This window comes from Nannospalax galili, unplaced genomic scaffold, assembly GCF_000622305.1.
Source record: "Nannospalax galili isolate Female #2095 unplaced genomic scaffold, S.galili_v1.0 scaffold698, whole genome shotgun sequence".
Lineage (NCBI taxonomy): Eukaryota > Metazoa > Chordata > Mammalia > Rodentia > Spalacidae > Nannospalax > Nannospalax galili.
In genome coordinates this window covers 4,146,269-4,165,513 of record NW_008341886.1, presented here as the reverse complement: position 1 = coordinate 4,165,513, position 19,245 = coordinate 4,146,269, and the positions used below count along the sequence as shown (strand labels likewise).

The window sequence follows — 19,245 nt, the reverse complement described above, 5'->3', positions numbered from 1 at the left end:
TGAGGGAAATTTCAAGGAGTCCCACCTCTAGGTGAAGAGCTACAGGCGGTCAATGGATACTGAGGAAGGGAGAATCCGTTTTCTCCAGGGATGAGCTCCTTGATAAATTATCTAGTGCTAAGTAGTCAGCCGTAAACACCTGTCCATACGAGAGCAGCACTAAATGGACTCAGCAGGTGTTACACACACACACACACACACACACACACACACCTGACAACAGTTAGGTTATGAGGTTATGAAACTGAGAGGGAATGGGGGCTGTGTGAAGAGTTGGAGGTGGAGAGGGGAACTGATAACAATGTAATTACAGAATTCATGTATGAAATTCTCTCCCCAAAACCTTAAAAATACTATAAGAGCAAAAAATCAAAATATACAAAAATGGCCAATTCACTTATCATTTGAAAAATTAAAGCACAGACCCTCTTACAATGTCTGGAGAAATTTTTGCTCATTTTTAATTGCCATGCCACGGTGGGTAGAGGTAGGTAAGCTGTTGGACCTACTACATAGAAGAAGTCTCCTCATAAAGAACGATCTTTCCCCTAACCTCACTCATGTTCTGGGTGATAAACTGATGGAAGTTCACTCCCCTGGGGTGAGTTACCTGCTAATCTCTGTGTGCCCAAGGGCTTCACGAGGACACCAAGATCATCAAGAAACCATTGACACAGCTCCTGGTCCAGGGCTGGATAATTACAGCACAGCATGACAGGGCAAAGACAAATGGCTACTGGGCTTTAGAAGACTAAAAACTGATGAAAATCAAGTTGGGACACACAAACATAGGGAGTTTGAGGGAGAGGTAGAGTTGCCTGTTTCATCCAGGCTGAAACCTTCCCTTCCTGGGGATAAAGGATAGGTCACAGGCTCAGGAAGCTCATGAAACTTTCCAGCCTCATGAGACCCCTCCCTGAGTTTATACAGGAGGTAAGCAATTCCTGAAAGAGAGAGGACTCTTCCATAGACCACAGAGATTCCTACAGAATGTGCAGGGAACTGCAGTGACGTAGCTTCCATGTGACTCATTACCCATGCGCTTGCAAGTACCTCTCACCCCAGCACACTCAATTTCACCAAGCTTGACTTCGGTGGACTCATTTCTTCTGTCTATTGTTAGCTTCCTAGCTAAAGTGAACAGATGTTTGTTCCCATCTCGCCAGGAAAAATCGCACAGGAGTAGCACAGTGCCTGCTCTGTAAGGAACACAAGTATGTGTGCTGTGACATGGCCACAGAATGGAGGCTCAACATCACTGGCAGGCCAATGCCAGTCAACAGGCACGTTTCCAAACACTGCCCCTGTGCACTACAAAATCAAACAAGACTCTTAGGTCTTTGGGGTGTTTTTATTTTTATCATTATTTACTCATTTATTCAGGACTATTTTGTAATCTGGTTCTTTGTAACCTGGAGTTACCATTACATTTTCACGTGCTTTTAGTAATTTATCTCAGCTGGATTGGTGGCACATGCCTTTACTCTCAGCACTGGGGAGGGAGACAGGCGAATCTCCGTGAGTTAGGGGCCAGCCTGGTTTACATAGTGAGTTCCACATCATTAAGTGCTAGATCATGTCTCAAAGAAAAAAAAAAAAAAGACATCTGAATACTATTCCTTAGGGTAAATGCGCATACTTGCGTTATCCATTCCTCAGGTGACAGACACCTAGGTTGTTTCCACTTCCTGGCTGTTGTGCAAAGAGCAGCAGTGGACATGTGGACGAACAGGTGTCTCTGTGGCGGGATAAAGAGCTTTTTGGGTACCAGAGTGGGGTGACTGGATCATTGGTAGATGGATTTCTGGCTTTCTGAGGAACCTCCACACTGATGTCCACAGTGGCTGCACAGTGTGCACTCCTACTAGCTGTACAGTGACATCCTCACCAGCATTTGTCATTGTTTGGTTTTTTGATCTTAGCCTTTCTGAATGGGGAATAGACACATTGGGCTTGCAAAGTAAAAGCCCAATGCTAGGCATGGACTCCCTCTTTTGAAGCTGTTGATGTGGGGTGCCATAGACCCTCAATCAATACTGGCCATTGCCACTGTTCTTGATTACCCACCAGAACTTCACAGTAAGACCCTCTTGCTAAAGAGACTATGCACAAGAGCTACAGAAAATACAAGGAGAAATCAAGCTGCTACTAAAAACTTCATCTGTAATGACTAGTTTTCATAGTGTTGGAAGGTGCTATGCTTGCTACAGGAAGGGGAAATTAATCATTTACCTTACACAGCTGTGAATCATGCAAGCTGAAACTTGAACAACTGACTTGGCAAGATATGCCCTCTGGTGCAATGGTAGCATGACTATCATGGGAGGAATCAATCAGTTACTAATTGGACTTAAGATCCACCTCATAAGATGGAGCTCATATATGACATTGATCTCAAGCTTAGGAACCTGAAGTCAGACAGCCCACAGGCCACAGACAGAGGCCAATACTATTATTCTGCTAAGCAGATGTATTAAAGCATTCGCAATGACTTGTTATACCCATTGATTCCTGCATCTCTCAATGGACAAGCTTCCTTATGCAGCAGATGGTGATTAAAATAGAAACCTACAACCGGCTATTGTGCAAAGAGCAAGAGGCTGCAGAGTGGCCCCAGAATTGAGATCATCCATATCAAACTTCTGTCTCCAAACATTCAGGGTCATTGTGAAGAGGTAGAAGAAAGACGGCCAGAGGCAGCGCATGACCGCAAGGAAATGGAATTTCTCAAGTAGGTGGGAAGTTAATCAAATGAATTTACAGCAAATAAAATACAGCATGCACAAGTCACCGATGTTCAAGTCAGATAAAATCCCAGCACAGATGTGGGAAGGGGGAAGAAAGCCCAACCCTTCTGAACCAATTGCTTCTGGGAAGGGAAGAGAGTCAGACTCTTAAGGGTGAGATTCTCGGTGGGTTCCCCAGGCTCCAGGGGGTGAGTCCACACCCAAGAACATTTGGGGACACAAATTTGACTCTCAGGCCTTAAGAAAACAGAGTACACTCAACTGGGTGGGGGGTGGTCAGAGGATCTGGAGATAGGAAAGGGGATCTAAATATGATGAAAATATATTGTATGAAATTTGCAAAATTTAAGGAAAAAAGGAAAAAAAATGATACAGGAGACATTTTCTGGCCAAAGTGTTCATCAATTTCAATTTATCTTCCCGTTCCTCCTCCCCTTCCTCCTCCTCTCTCTCCTTCCTCTTTCTCCTCCTCTTCCTCCCTCTTCCTTTGATCCTCTTCTTGCAACTGCTTTTCCCATAGGCTAAAGTGTCATCAGCACCCGAAAAGCTCACATGTCAGCAAAGTAAGACCATCACTGTTAGAAGGAGGGGCAGTGATCCAGCAGATCCAGCTGTAAAGGAGCTTCCTCCAGAGAGCAAGGGGCGATTTCTCCAAAGGCACACAGGATTCCTACAAAAGCAAAACCTCATGCCTGCTGCTGAACCCACAGTTGTGTGCCTGCGAGGTACAGGAACACATCTCCAGCCTCAACTACCAGTGCTCTTTCCAAGGGAATTGGGATGTACATTTAAGCATTGGCAGAAACAGCAATTACAAGAACATATTATGTTAAATCATTAAGAATAAATCTTAAGGCCGGGTGTAGTGGCGCATGCCTTTAATCCCAGCACTTTGGAGGCAGAGGCAGGTGATCTCTGTGAGTTCAAGGCCAGCCTGGTCTACATAGTGAGTTCCAGGACAGCTGGGGCTACAAGGAGACCCTGCCTCAAAAAGACCAAAAAAAAAAAAAAATCTTAAGTTATTTTTGATTTGGTAATTGTATTGGGCAAATGAACAATATTTGCCTAGCATGTGTAAGATCTTTGATTTGATCCCTACAACTAAAATCATGTGTTTCCCATACTTACCTACAAAGCATAAAAGAAGTAAAAAAATCTTTTAGAATCCATGCCCACATCTTTTCAAATAATAGCATACCCAGTAAATGTATCTCTCTAACGACTGAAAGTAAAAATTAGATCTGAGCTTATATCCTGATTTTTTTGTTATTGTTGTTAAAATGATAGTTTGTTTTAGTTAATTTTCAGTCAATGTTAAAAACAATGAGTACTGAGTGTCTTACAGGTCTGGGACTCTCGCTGAGCCCCGTGGACGGACCCACAATAAAGGACATTTGGGGAGACAGATTGGACTCTGTAGGCTGTGTTAAGTATACAATAGTGTACATTAAATTGGGTGAGGGGCCATGAGGAGAGGAGCAGAGAGGGGAGGGAATCTAAATACCATCAAACTACATTGCATGAAAATCGAAAAAATTCAATATATTTTTGACTTGAGTATTTACAATCTGAGCATTTTCCACCTTATAGGAGACCCTGCCATTAGGACTCAAGATGCTTACTACATGGTCCTTCAACATGGGGTGGGGATGTCTGCGCCCCTCTCTGTGTTCCTTACCTTCGATTTGCCCTTGCTGTAGCAGGCCTTCTTGGTGGCTTCATCACACCCCCACTCCACAGCCTGCAGAGAGCACAAGAAACAGAAACCATTATGGCTCTGAGTGAATAAAAGGGAGAAATAAAGAAGTGAGTTGATCAGACCATGAGGGTGAGTCCTTGAGCCTCAACTTTGCACACATATAGATAGACATCATACCAAATACAGGACATTACGTTATGATCTTACATTTAAAGACTCACCACCCCTGTGCGTTTCCTTCACAGCCCAAGTAATGGGACATCCAGATCTAGTCACCGGGAGAGAAGAATGTTTCTGAGAAACCAGGAAGTGGACCCAGCAAAGGAAGAAAGGGGGCCTTAAAACAGATGGATTTATGTTCATTCACTCTTCCAGAGCTTATTGTACACTGTGTTTCTCATCAACACGAATAGATAATGCGGCGGGTGACTTTGCACGTCCTCAGTACCAAGATACATATACACATGCCAGTCAGTACATGAGCACCTCATGCAAAGGGCGCAGCAACCATTTCCTCCAATGCCAGCAACTTTCCTGCTGTTACTTGTTCTAAACATCCAGAGCCGTGATGCTTAATACTTTTATCTCAAATTCAAATCTAACCCATGCTGATGGAGTTGATATGTGTATCACCCCATCCTCCATCACAAAGAGAAACTTTGATTAGTTAATTCTGTTTGCTTCAAGGAAGAGGTGAAGAACACAGGTTTACATGCTAAGATTGAAAATCATGTAAAACAAATTGAAGCACTAAATTATTTTTCTTTTCCATTATTTTATGGTATGCAGATTTTTATAACAAAATATGTTCTCCATTTCTTGACATACTTGTGGTTTTTATATTTGTTATTTTTATTTTATTTATTTATTTTTATTTATTAACTTTTTTGGTCTTTTTGAGACAGGGTCTCCCTGTAGCCCCAGATCTCCTGGAACTCATTATGTAGACAAGGCTAGCCTTGAACTCACAGCAATCCGCCTGCTTCTGCCTCCCAAGTGCTGGGATTAAAGGCATGCACCACCACACCTGGTGCAATTATTTTTAAGTGTGCATTTTATGAGTGCATTGCTTGTGTGTATATTAAGTGCACCTGTGTTGTGCAATGTCCACAAAGGTCAGAAGAGGGCATCAGATCCCCTGGAACTGGAGTTACAGATGACTGTTAGCTACCATGTGGGTGCTGGGAATCAAACCCAGGTCCTCTGCAAGAACAGATAGTACTCTTAACCACTGAACCATCTTATAATTAAAATTAACTTTCTCAAGATAAAGAGTTGTGTACCAATTAAGCCATTACCAGGAAAACACATGAAGGGGATATTTGTGTTATGTTGGACAAATGTCAAATAATAAACTTAAGAAAAGCAAAGTAAAATAATATGCAGGAAAATATTGGCTTTACCCTTATTGTGAGTAAGATTTGTTTCCAAATTCTCCTAAGGTTAAGAGACTACTAAAGTTAGGCTAACAACGTATCTTACACCTGCTGTTTCCAGGGTGTGCTGCATAGCAGAAGAGGTCATACCACAGGGCCTCGGATAACTTATCTCCGTGGGCACACAAGGCCACAAGACAAGTAAGTCTGAGATAAGCATTCAGTGTCCTTCAGGGAAGAAGAATACGTGTCTGTTTTTGATTGTGTGGACTTGGAGAATTCTGTAATATGGGCATCTAATATGAGACTGTGATAATTCTGTGATGCTTTCCTGGGTGCAGTGTTTGAACACGGAAGTTGCAGCTAACCAGGCTCTAATGCAAACAGCTGCCTTGAATTCCATTAGGGATGGCAAATATTATCATGAAATTTGGAGACATGACCAAGGGGTGAGAGCTTCACACTGGGACATGCAGAAAGGAGAAGAAAAGATAAATTCATCGTGCCAACCTCGTCTGACCTCTGTGCTCCTTTCTTAGGTCTGTTTATGAAGACTCACTGTTGGTTTATTTAAAGAAATACATCTGTATCTTTGCTATGCTTAAAAGTAAAACAGGATTGATACATTCTTTCAATAAAGAAGCACTCATTATAAACTTAATTTTATATTACCAAAGGGGTTAATGCTATACAGCATAAAGAGGGGCTAGAGTTGCATAGCTCTGACTACAATGGTGCAGTGAAATACTTTAGCTGAAGAGGCACTCGCGATGACTCTTTTTGTTAGGGTGATAATGTTAAAAGTTATTGGTGGCTGGGGAAATGTCTCAGTAGGTAAAGTGCTTGCTATGCAAACATGAATACCTGAGTTAAATCCTAGCACCCAGGTAAAAAAAAAGCCAAGTGTGGTGGCACATGCTTGCAATCCAAGTTCTGGGGAGGTTAAGACGCAGGCAGGTCCCTGGGGCTTGCTGGGCAGCTGGTTTATCCTGACCAGTGAACTACAGGCCAGTGAGAAACCCATGTCTCAAGAAAGCAAGAAAACAAACAAAACAGAAAACACCAAGGAGGTGTCATTACAGGAATAATACCCAAGGCTGACCCCTCCGACCCCTCCATGAACACAGGAACATGTATATACACACAGAGAGACATACAAGGGTTAAAGATTGGCTTAGATCAGAAGGATCACAGGTTTGAAGCCTGTCTGGGCTATTTAGTGAGTTAAAATTCAGTTTGTGTAATCTAGTGACTCTAGCACCACATACATAGTAAAAATAAATATAAATAAATAATAAATAAAATACAATAGGACATTGCTCAAGGGTAGAGTCCTTGTCTAGCAAATGCAAGGCCCAAGATTCAATCCCCAGTACTGAAAAAAGTTAAATATTAATAGTCTCTTGAATAAGCGTAAGAACACTGGTAGCAGGGTTAGCCCCAGGATTAAGGGGGAGTAGTGATCAAATGCCACCAAATTGTTTAGCTCTCGTTGCTGCTTGGCAAACAAACAGCTTCCCCACTCTACCTGGTACTTAAGTAGGCTTCGCACTTGAAAGATAAATATTGGCTAAGGACCAGAAGTGAAAAGTAATAGAAAAAGAGTATGGGTTTTCATAAATATTACATTACTTTATCCAGAATACTGAAAAACAGCTACTGCTTAGAGAACTTTATTAGACCAAGAGAAAATAGGACAAATCAGATAGATTTTTCTGCAGTTATTAAAAGTAGAAACATGACTTCCAAAGGCATTTTCAATACCACCATGTCAACAGTATTCATATCCAGAACTGATTAAAAACCTTGATTGTTTAGCTTTTCTGTGGCTTCATTTTATACACAAATAGAGGACAAAGTTAAAGGAAACCTCATATAAAGTGTGGAACTTAACAAGTTTCACAAAAGAATGGGGAATAAATATTACCAGGTATTGTGAAACCTTAAAAGGTGTGACGTGCAGAAGGCGTTCCAGAATATATTGAATTAAGAGTTCCAGATTCATCTCACACTGCTTCTCCCTCACCAAACTGGACTTTGCACTGGAATCAACTGGCAGCTATGGGGAAGTTTCTTCCCATAGAAGAAAAACAGGGATCAGGGAATTAATGGAGATTTCTTGTATCGGATTTTGTGTCTCAAAGTTAGCTACTCCTTTGTTAAATCTGAGTTTCTTTTTAAATCTGTTTATAACTTCCTTGATTATAGTTGACCATTTCTAGTCAGTGAGAGACCTTTATTCAGACCTTATTCTAGCCTCAGCAAAGCTTGCTGTTTGTACACACATCATTTTCTAGCAAAGCCTATGAGTGGCTTGGGAATTCCTCCTTCTGCCTGTCCCTCACTCATTCTGGGCACATTTCTACCAACCCAAGCCTATTCTTCTTGCAGTCAAAACAAATGCTAAGGCACTGTACATTTCTGATTTCAGTGCAACTCAGTATTCTTTCCTGAATTTCTTTCTTTTAAATCTTTGCTTGTCATTTTCTTTTGTCTCTTTCTACTGCACGATTGCCCAGGAGAAGAAAGGAACATGAATTCTCTATTCTAGTCAACACTCAGCATTCATTATACACATGAGAAGCAGACATGCAGCATTAATATTGTGGTTACTTAGCCATTCAATGAATAAGTCAGTTTGAAATCTCTATATTTATAAAGAGCAATTATTGTTATATATGGCCTGTTTTGTCCTACAAAGACACATATGTATTATCTCTGATATTAAACACATTTTAAATGTTTTGCTATACTTTTTCGCATTTCTTCTCTCATTCATTTAATAATTATTAAATATATATCAAGTACAATATATTCTGCTAGATAAGGATTGATAGAAGAGGTAATGTATATAGATACATTTGTGCACATCAGATACGTATTTGCAATAAAGGTGAGCTTATTGCATTGGTCTGGACAACATCATGTGAGATCAGAGCATCATTTTCCTGGTACAGTGGCCTCATGGTGGTGCATCTCAGATCTAGTGATAAGTTTACAGCATGATTCATCAACATTCAGCCTGTCACAGTGCCACAATCACATCGATGAAGTAGCAGGTAGGCTTACAGAAACGTATGCTCAGAACTGCAGCAGGCCCAAGGATGTAAACAACTGCCTGTTGTTTCTCAATAGACAACACACGCCTCATCATCCCCCATGGAGATGAGCTCCAGTTATGATAAATGAAGCTGTGATCTCAAGAGTAACTCAGATGTCGGAAAGAAGAGATTGGCTTTTTTTTTTTCATGTACTTATTACATACATATAAACCCACAGTTCTCAGAAGTGTATAAACAAAGCTATGTCTTATCATACTCCATAGCAAGAGAAGTTAATTAGATGGGGACTCACAGTGTCAGATACTTTTCAAAACAGTGAAGAGAACAACATTCTAGGCAGATGGGCCATCGCTCTTTCAGCAGATGGCTCTGCTAATTAGATACTGGAAAAAGATAACATTAAAAAAAGTAGTTTAATTACACAGCATCAAAAATTAACAACCACCAGAGGCTGTCTCTCATATGTTTGCATCCATATTCTTATGTCATGCCTTTCTGTGACACATTTGGGAACGTTACATTGTTACCAAGATTACAAACAAATTGTCAGGGAATGTGAGACAGCATCTTTGCTCAAAACAAGCAAACCTCAAATGAGTTGAGGCAACTATGAATTTTATGTGACTTGAATGGAACATCATTCGACCCCACTTTGAGTACGGTGGTCTTCACTACGCACCTTTTAGTGGCGGCTCCCCACTGTCCAGAATGAGTGACATGAAAGTCCTGCACATCTGTGTGTAACAGGGGTGTTTGTTTTCAAAATAAAACCACTATATTCTGGTTAATTCACAAATAAAAACATCGAGCGCCTAGTTTAAGGAAGCCTTCAAAAATTTGCAGTCTCAAAGGACACATCTCAGTGAACATCCATAGTTAGAATGGGCATTCTGAAACTGTCGCGCTTCGATTATGGGTTTAAATAGCTCCCAACATGCTTATTAAAATATTTTAAACCACGACATTAAAAACTAGGATTTTGTTTCATATAATATGAAATCAAAGTCACTTTGACTACATACATACTGGCATCAAACTTGTTGAATATTCTTTGAGTAGTTTTTTAAAAAGCATTTATTTTTTTTTAATTTAGAGAATTGCATTTGCATTATTTACATCCTTCCCAGACTCCCCTAACTCCGCCGCGCTCCATCCTTCCCAGACTCCCATAACTCCGTCCACGCTCCACTCCCTGTCGGTTCCTTATTCTTTTCTTTGAGTATTGTTACATACATGTATATGTATGTATAATTACAAATACACACACATATATACATATATATGTGTGTGTGTGTGTGTGTGTGTGTGTGTGTGTGTGTGTAATTGTCTGCCGATTGGCTGGTTCCTCCAGTGGGCGGGGCCTGACACAGAGCATGGACTACAAAGGGGCTGCTGGGAGCCATCTTGGGACTGAAGCTGTGAGCAGGGACGAAGGTGTGTGTTGGGAGGTGTGGAGAGAGAGATGACCCCAGCGCCTCACCCGCATGGACGTGAGAGGGGGCATTTGCTGACCCAGGGCGAGACTGCGGGCCCAAGATGCACAGGTAAAAGTTAATGGAGACTATGGGGGCTCTGAGCCTGGGTGCAAGAGTGCTTGTCTCTGTGTAAATTCCCCAATTTAGCTCTCCCTACCCGCGGGCATAAACCATAATAAACGCACATAAAATATATTATATGGTTTGTCTGATTGCACCGGAGACCCAGAGGGAATTTGAGCCACAGTAATGCACTGAGTCCATAGAGTAGTGCTCCTGAGTACCCTTGCTGTGGGCTGCTCCCTTGGGATTAGATAACCTCCAGAGAGCTAATCCCTAGAGAAAATTGATTCTCTCTCTTTCTCTTTCTCCCCCACCCCCCCGCCATTGATTGCCTGTAGCTCTTTATCTTGTGGTGAGAGTCTCTGAAAGTTTCTCTATTCTCCTTGCCATGTCAACTAGCTTTGTCACATAGATCTCCTTAGACTCCCATATTGTAGAGATCCCATTGATGCAGCTTCAGGATGGGGTCTAGAATGAATGAACCAGGAGCAGGTGTCTTGTCCCTCTGGCTCTTTCACCCCTCTACTATGATATTTGGGAGCCTTAGGTGCAGAGGTTGCATTGCAGATGTGTTACTTTGGGCTGGGCACCTCCGAGACACCTATTCTCTGTGTTTGAACAGTTGAGGAAATTTGTAATACTGTTCATCTATTGCAAAAAAGAAACTCCTTTAATGATTGGTAAGAGTTATACTTTTCTGTAAATATAAATACACATATTTAGAATGTATATTTAGAAATTGTGTTGACTTAGGGAAGTGACAGAAGTAGGTTCTTCTCTAGGGTCTGTGACCTCTCCAGCCATGAGTACTTGGCTGTGTTTACAGTAACACACATGAGTTCCTTCCTGTTGAGCAGGCCTTAAGTCCAAGTAGACAGCTGTTGATTGCCTGCAAGATAAAAGCATCACTACTATAGCAATAGAGATGGTTTGCTGGGCTGGTCATTGTTGAGGTTCATAGGTGTGGTTCACAGTATGTTTTCTCCCTTGGCAGCTAGCACAGAGTCCTCTGACACCTTGAGAGCCTGTCTTCAGGAACAAGGCTTCCATTGAGTTTCAGCTCCAAGTCCCATATCCAAAGTATGTCCTGTCTTCAGCAATACAGTCTTACCTTCACGTTCCAGGAGGCATGCAAGGGCTGTGGCAATAGCGTGTATTATTTTGGGAATCTCTTAGACTACCCTGACCAACAACTCACAGGGAGGTTTCCCTTGCCTGGCACTGGGAACTGTGTTATACAGGCTTCAGATAGACACATTTACTCTCACTTGGATTATATGTGTGTTTTTCAGTAGGCTCACAGAACACTACACTTCCCTTTGGCTTTTCACACCCCCTAAGCATTATTTACTCCCCCCACCCCACCGTATAATGTCACTTATCATTCCCCCACCCCAAGTTAAAGCACCCCCATTTTTCCCATTTCTCCCTTGATAAAGCCTGTGTCCTCTATTCCCTTCCCATGAGCTCCTACTTCCCCTCCTCCCACGGTTCATTTCCAGTTCCTGGCTCGTGTGGTTACATCAGGATACATATTTACATCTATGAATCTGTAGCTAGGATCCACCAATGAGAGAGAATATGTGCTGCTTGTTTTTCTGAGTCTGTTACTTCACCTAGCGTATTTTGCTTTTCAGTTAGTATCGACAATGCTTTAGTTTTCTAGGGCTGTGTGACAAGCTCCATGGTTTTAACAAAAGAAATTTATTCTTACAGATTTGTAAGCTGAAAGTCTTAGTTAAGATGGTAATGGCAGCTCTGTTACAAACTGTGAAGGGGAGTCTGCCCCAGGCTTCTCTCCTAGCTTCCACTGGCCACAACAGGCCTTTGGTGTTCCTTGTTTTTTGGACACATCAATCCTCAGTTACCACATGTTCTTTTCCCCATGTGTCTTTCTTGGTCCATATCTCCCTCATTTCTGTGTCAAGCTATTTTTTTAATTTTACATTTATTTATTCTCTCTCTCTCTCTCTCTCTCTCTCTCTCTCTCTCTCTCTCTCTCCTCTCTGTGTATACCAGTGTGGGCACATGTGCCATAGCATCTATGTGGGGCTCAGAGGTCAACTTGTTCAAGCCTCCTGGTATCCTCTATCATTTGAGCTCAGAAGATCAAACTCGGGGCCTCAGGCTTGGTGGCAGGTACTTTTCCCTGCTTAGCCATGTCCCTAGCTCCAAATGTTCCTCTTCTTATAAGGACACTGGACATTGGATCAGGCCTTCAAAGTCTTATGATGACCATATATTAGCTATAATAATTTGACAAAGACCTTAGGACACAGAGACCCCATCAAATGGACTTGAACCAGTGTCCAGTCTACAAAGAGGAGGGTCAACACAGAGGAAACATTTCCTCCATGATTCCAAGTGAAGCCAGCCATGGTTGAGTAGGACCTTTGACTTATCTTCACATAGATGGAACTGGTAAAAGAAAGGAGCCAGGGGCTCCTCCCAAGCCCACGTGACCCCTGAGGAACAGATCCTCAAACAGCCTTAAGAGCAAAAATAAACTGGTTTATCTGGGCCAACTGTACGGTCTTAAAAACCCAAAAGGAAAGTATAACCGAAGATTTAAAGGATCAATATAATTTTTTAAGAGTTCATGTGTATAGCTAAAGGCTACATAACAAGAAACAATGCCAGATAGGAGATACCTTTCTTTGAGTTGTTGGCCAGGGTGGCCCAAGAGACTCCCAGACAGTAACCCAGCATAGAACTGGGATAATGAACAGCAGACCCCAATCTTATCTAAAGGAATATTGACAACTGATTGCTGCTAGATGAGGAACAGCTGACCTTCCTAAAATAAGGACCTCTAGATGGGCTGACTAGATTCAGTGGATGGACAAGCACTGGGGAATGGCTGGAAGCATCAACAACATAGTGGACAGTAACAGGGAGTACATGAGTATATGGGATCCAGCGTGGGGGGAAGGTTATGGGAGTCCACCATTTAGGAAGTGAGTGTATAGATGAATAAGCTTGTTTGGGAGGGGTTCTCTATGATATACACACACAAAAACCAACATAAAAACATGAGTTATATCTGAGGAAGAAGCATAAAAACCTATTTCATGTTAATTAGGAGAGGTGATAAATATTACCATTGAAATCTACCTGATGACTTTATATCCATACTCAGGTGCCAAGGATCTGAATGTAACCAACTGTGGCTGGTAATAATCAGATACATAGAGATTAAAGACACATGTGCAAACATCTAAGCGTTAGTAGCATTAAAAATGAGTCTTTCTGTAGGAAACAGTATATTTTTAAATGAAAAGGAGATCTTTTTTTACAGGTTATTACCTCATTCAATTTTATGTCTTACAGGGTTTAGACTGAGTTCAATATTGTATAACTGTATTAATTCAACTGTGAACCTAAAGATTTACAGCCACTTTTGAAAGAGATGTATCTTTGCTCTGGAAATTGTTATTGGAATATGTTGAAGCTGTAATGAAATGCTTCTTCTAATCATGTGGTTATCAAATAAATGTTTAAAAACAAAAAATATAGTTTATTATTTATTTTTATTCTATTTTATGTGTATTAGTATACTGACTGTAGGCATGTAAGCACACCTATATTGTGCAATGCCTGTGGAGGTCAGAAGAGGGCATCAGATCCTCTGGTATTGGGGATACAGGTGGTTGCTAGCCACCATGTGGGTGCTGGGAATCAATCCAGTCCCTCTGCAAGAACAGCTAGTGCTCTTAACCGATGAGCCATCTTTCCAGCCCCACCCCAAAAACCTTATTTTCAAATACACTCATAACCTAAGATTCTGAGTGACCTTGAGTTGGGGTAGGGCACTATTCAACCCAATACAAAGTGGCATGAAAATAAGATTCTTGGAATGATAATAGTACAAAAATAAAGGTAATTTCACTGGGAGAGATTCCGTAGTGCAAAATAATGGCAATTCCTTGAGCTCAGATGTGCTACCACAGTATTAGGGATTGTTTATGCATCTATCTTATTTATATTTAATTTTATGTGAGAAATATAATTCCTGTGACATTCTGATGAGCTTATTGGCTAAACCTGGCCAAATCCCCAAGGGCTTGACTTGGTTCACCAACACTGAAACTTCATGACTTGGACTTCGGCCTGTTCTCTCCCACTGAATGTGTGGAGTTAAGTGCCTCCCGGTCACTTGATTTTTGTGGGTTCTTTGTTTCCCCTTGCCATAATTCAGAAAAATATACATTTGAAGCACAAAAATTTCTACACGTCTAAGTTCAGAGCTGTTGGCATTTGGTAAATATTAATCACGAAGCCATCGGTTTACTCGTCTTGGAAGGTATTCATTTTTAAAGCCTCTGAACCCATTCACGGCCCAAGGTATCGGTTCTAAACAGCACATGATTCATCTAGTGAAACAACTGCATGGCCAGGGGATGATCTACGAACACTTTGGTTGGCTTCATGAAATCGAACATCTTGAATACAGAAACCTAGTCTGTTCTTGATGTAACAACAAGATGTTCACCTAGCTAACGTCCATGCCTCTTTCACAACTTTGCTCAAATGTCTACAAACATAAATGCAAACTTTACAAAGGAAGATACTGCTCTATGGTAATCATTTGCCTAGTACATTTGAAACCTTTGGTTTGATTCTTCAACATGGATTTAAAAAAAAAAAAAACACAAATGCAAGCAAAAACTTCAACCTGCCTCCCTTGTCCTCCAAGAAGCAAACTGGACTTGGGCTGTAGGGTTGGGCTTCTGGGTTTGCTTATACATATGTAAATGACCTCAATGATGTGGCTCCAAGAGGTGACACAATCAACACCTAATATACACCTGTTAGAGAAATGGATGGACAAAAACGTTCTAGGTCAAAGATAGATCCAGCACCAGAAAATAGAAAAAGGACTTCCTATGTAGAAGAGACACAGCCGGCTTTGAAATCTGAGAGAGTTTACCACACAGAGCTACACACACTTCAATTTCTCCCAAGCATGGGACAAGGAAAACACAAGTAGATGCTGTGTGAAGAGGGGAAGGGCAGGGCCAGAGCAGGCATTCTCATACTTTTAGAGCAGGAGATGTATTTATCTAAGTAAGCTTTTAAACAGTCTTGTACAGAAGGAGATGACAGTCCTGTGCAAAACCGGAACATTAAATCATTAGGAGAATGTGGGGTCAACACTCACACTTTCGAGTTACTTATGTACTTTGTTTTGATGGATTATTCCTAAATAATCCATACATACAAATTTACATGTAGAAAGGAGTAGTAAAGAAGGCCATCTTTGAATCTCAGCTATTTGGAGTGTAATCTGTAATGTCAGAAACTTTCCCCAAGGCTTTGCAGTAAACGAAGACACCCAGACAACATGAGAGTAAAAGTTATTTTACTGAGGGTTGCCAAAGCTTTAAATGTTTGCACAGGACATTCACTCAAACCCATAATCCCTAAATGATAAAGCAACATGTGCTTTATCCATAAATTTGTTCTGGGATTCTGAGGTCTCAGGAAGCACAAGGGATAAGCCAGTGCTTTAAGGAAACAGATGCCTCTGATGAGCGACTTCAAGTACTTGGCTTGGACCAGAGGACATGAGCTGAGTGACAGGATGAGTTCCCACAGACTATATCCTCAACATGAGTGAACCAAAGAGGGGAACCAGGAAGCAACCCTAGTCAAAGGACATTATACTCTCTGTTACAGAATCTAAAGCAAGGATGGGGAGACAGAGGCATCAAACAGGTGTTGCCACTCAAAGCTTTGCTCCTGATGAAGACCCTGCTTGATGGCCAGCCTGTCATCAGCACTTGCTCTTGGCTGCGGGTCTAGAGAAATAGTCCTGGCTCGAGAGCTTCAAATAAGTTATTTTCCTGGATTCACATAAGACTGCATTTTAATACAGCACCTCGGACATTTTGTAATCTTAAATTTAGCAAAAAATATTGAATTACTAGAGAAATGAGTATTTTGATACATGAATTTCCTAAAAGTATCAGTATATTCACAACCCAACAGAAACTCAATCAAGCATGGGGTAAAAATATTAACATGATAGTATTTCCCAAATGCAATGGGTTGCAAAATCATAAATTTAAATCCATAAATTTAAATCCTATATTTTCTCTTTTAAAACACTGAATTATGTTCTATGCTGCATATAGACATTTGCTAGAGATGAGGCAAACTAAACTAAGCAAATGAAGATTAGATGTTTTATCTGAAATTATATCTGTTCTGCATATATAAAGAGATATCCCAAAAGAAATAGGTCGATTATAGGAAGTGGTAAAAGGTATCAGAGCTAGCTTGTTAAAGAGTACATGAAGACTTTAAGGGATGAAAACAAGATATCTAAAATAATTTAAGAAATTACCAAAAGCAGCATATTGATGTGGGGATAAATAACTGGCTGGGGGCATCTTCATAAAGTGTTTGTAGTGTGACTTTCCATCAGTGTCACACACCTGCTGATTACCAGCAATCATAGCTAATGCTCTGGAAAACAGTGTAAATAAATGAGCCTGGCCCTAATACAGGGGTGAATTTTCTAGTCATATGATAGGGTTCAAATGGGAATGTGACTATAGAGCTCAAACGGGGCTTCAGCTAAGCACTAATATGAAGGACTTCCATTGTGAGACAAAATGAAGCCATGTGCAAAGAGAGGCAGGCTGCCCATCACGACCACGCTCAGTGATCAGGTATCCCATAATTTGTTTGCTTGAAATTTGAGTTTATTGATATCAATAAAATGTTTTATGTTTTCAGGAGGGCTATCTCATTTTTTATTTTGTGGGTTAGATTTCTCTCATTGAAATGTAAAGTCACCCATATCAGGCTCAGAAGTTTGGTTTTTATTATCACATATTCTGGCTAAATCCTAAGAAGGTGAACTTAGATCAATAGCCAATATAGATGCAAATACATGGGGTTTTGTTTTCAGTTTTTTCTGAGAATCTTTTCTATTTTTCAATTTTTCTGAAACTGGCTTCATGAAAACAAACAATTCTTGAAATCTCATTAATTTCTCTCTGGAGGTATGAGTTACAAATATGGACATTCCATATTTGCCAGAGTGCTTATAAAGATGAAATTATGCGTGTTTACTGGGGAATTACTTTATGCCCACTGAACCACTCTGAATTTATTATTCCACTTCCACACCTTTACTTCCTAAGACACATCCTCTACGTAGATTGACTTTACTTCCAGTTTGAGAACATATCGATCTACATGTTCTCAAGAACTTCAATTCAGCACGATTCCTGCATCTTTTGTTGTTGTTTGCGGCTAAGGGAAACGAACACTGAAAGGTGTTTCCTGGTACCTATTTGGCAGTCATATTTCAATTTTATTTTTAAAAGAATGCATAATGGGGTCTGGAGAGATGGCTCAGCAGTTAAGAACACTGACTGTTCTTGCAGAAGACTCGGGTTTGAATCCCAGCACCCGCATGGCAGCTAACAATTGTCCGTAACTCCAGTCCCAATGCCTCTCTGTCCTCTGTGGGCATTGCATGACACAGGTGCACTTACCTACATGCAGGCAATACAGGCACACACATAAAATAAAAATACTAAATAAAATATAAAAATGCATAATGGTTGATACACATTTGTCGGAGAAAAGCATTGTTCATGACTGTGACAAGAGTTAAGTGAACACTGTGGATAGCCTCATTGCCCAATTAATGTTTAATTCTGTAATAATTTCATAAATATCCACTTCAACTTATTAAATCGAATAAACAAATTGTAGTTAAACTGTGTGATTTTTGTCTTTATTCCATCAAAGATTTGTCTCTCATTTATAGTGTAATCTGATTCTTCGTATACCAGAAATCTTAAAATACTTTTATTAGTAACATTTTTGTTGAGAAAGAGCTCTTTAAACAGTTAAAATGGATTCAAGTATAAGAATACAAGGAGTTGACAATTTTTTATATTCATGTCTAGGATATTTTTATTAAGAATGCATTTTTGGTATATATTTTTACAATAAATCCAATTGCATCTCATTCATTCCCTTTTTGTATTGATTTTCAGCAGATCTTTTGCTATGTGTTTGGTCACGGCAGCAATTAATTGTCAAATATTGTGATTTCACAAAACTGCCCATTAAATGAATTTAATTTGGGGGTAAGTTACTTGCTCACAGTAATGAATTTTGCTGCATGACTCTGATTGGGTCTAAACTTATAAATTTCTTAGTATTTGAAGGTCTAGGGCTGTGCAGGGTTAAGTGATATCCTTCCCCCAAAATATCCACACCAATAGCCCTGGATCCTATGAATGTCAGGGCAAAGAGAAGACTCTGTAAGTTTGACTGGATTGCGTGCTTTGAGTTAAGGCAGTGAGAGATGTAAAGTATACAGGGGCCAAGGTGATACGGATGTGGAAACAGACTAGTGTAGATACATTACAGTCAGGCAAGTCTGGTAGCTGCCCAAAACTAGAGGAAAAGGAAGAGATATTCCCAAGACTCTGGAGGAATGTGACCCAGCTGACACTTGGCCTTTAGTCCCATACAAATCATTTTTAAACTTCTGCAGAAAGTGAGCTACCAAGTGCAATCTGTTACAGCAACTCCAAGAAACTCAAGTAGGCAAATGCTGTGATTCGTGCATGGTGTAGAGTGCTAACAGAAAATTACTTTAGTGTCACAACTGAATGCATTTACTTCTGTGGTTCTTTGAAATACGAGTCATCCCTAATAGACACTAGAGCATATAACCATGAAAATGTGACCCTTTGGCATATTTGAGCCGAATTTATCTATCTATCTACTATCTATCTATCTATCTATCTATCTATCATCTATCTATCATCTATCATCTATCTATCATCT

General features: G+C 40.5%; 1 protein-coding gene across 4 annotated transcripts in view; it reads right to left on the bottom strand.

Annotated features, from left to right (window-relative positions):
• The window catches only part of Sema5a (semaphorin 5A), a 487,535-nt gene that overhangs the window by 168,741 nt on the left and 299,549 nt on the right, over positions 1 to 19,245 (bottom strand). For all 4 annotated transcript variants that reach the window (XM_029565663.1, XM_008837641.3, XM_029565665.1 and 1 more), the window contains one exon: positions 4,426 to 4,488. In XM_029565663.1, coding sequence (XP_029421523.1) covers positions 4,426 to 4,488 — 63 coding nt within the window. The remainder of the gene's footprint in view (positions 1 to 4,425; positions 4,489 to 19,245) is intronic.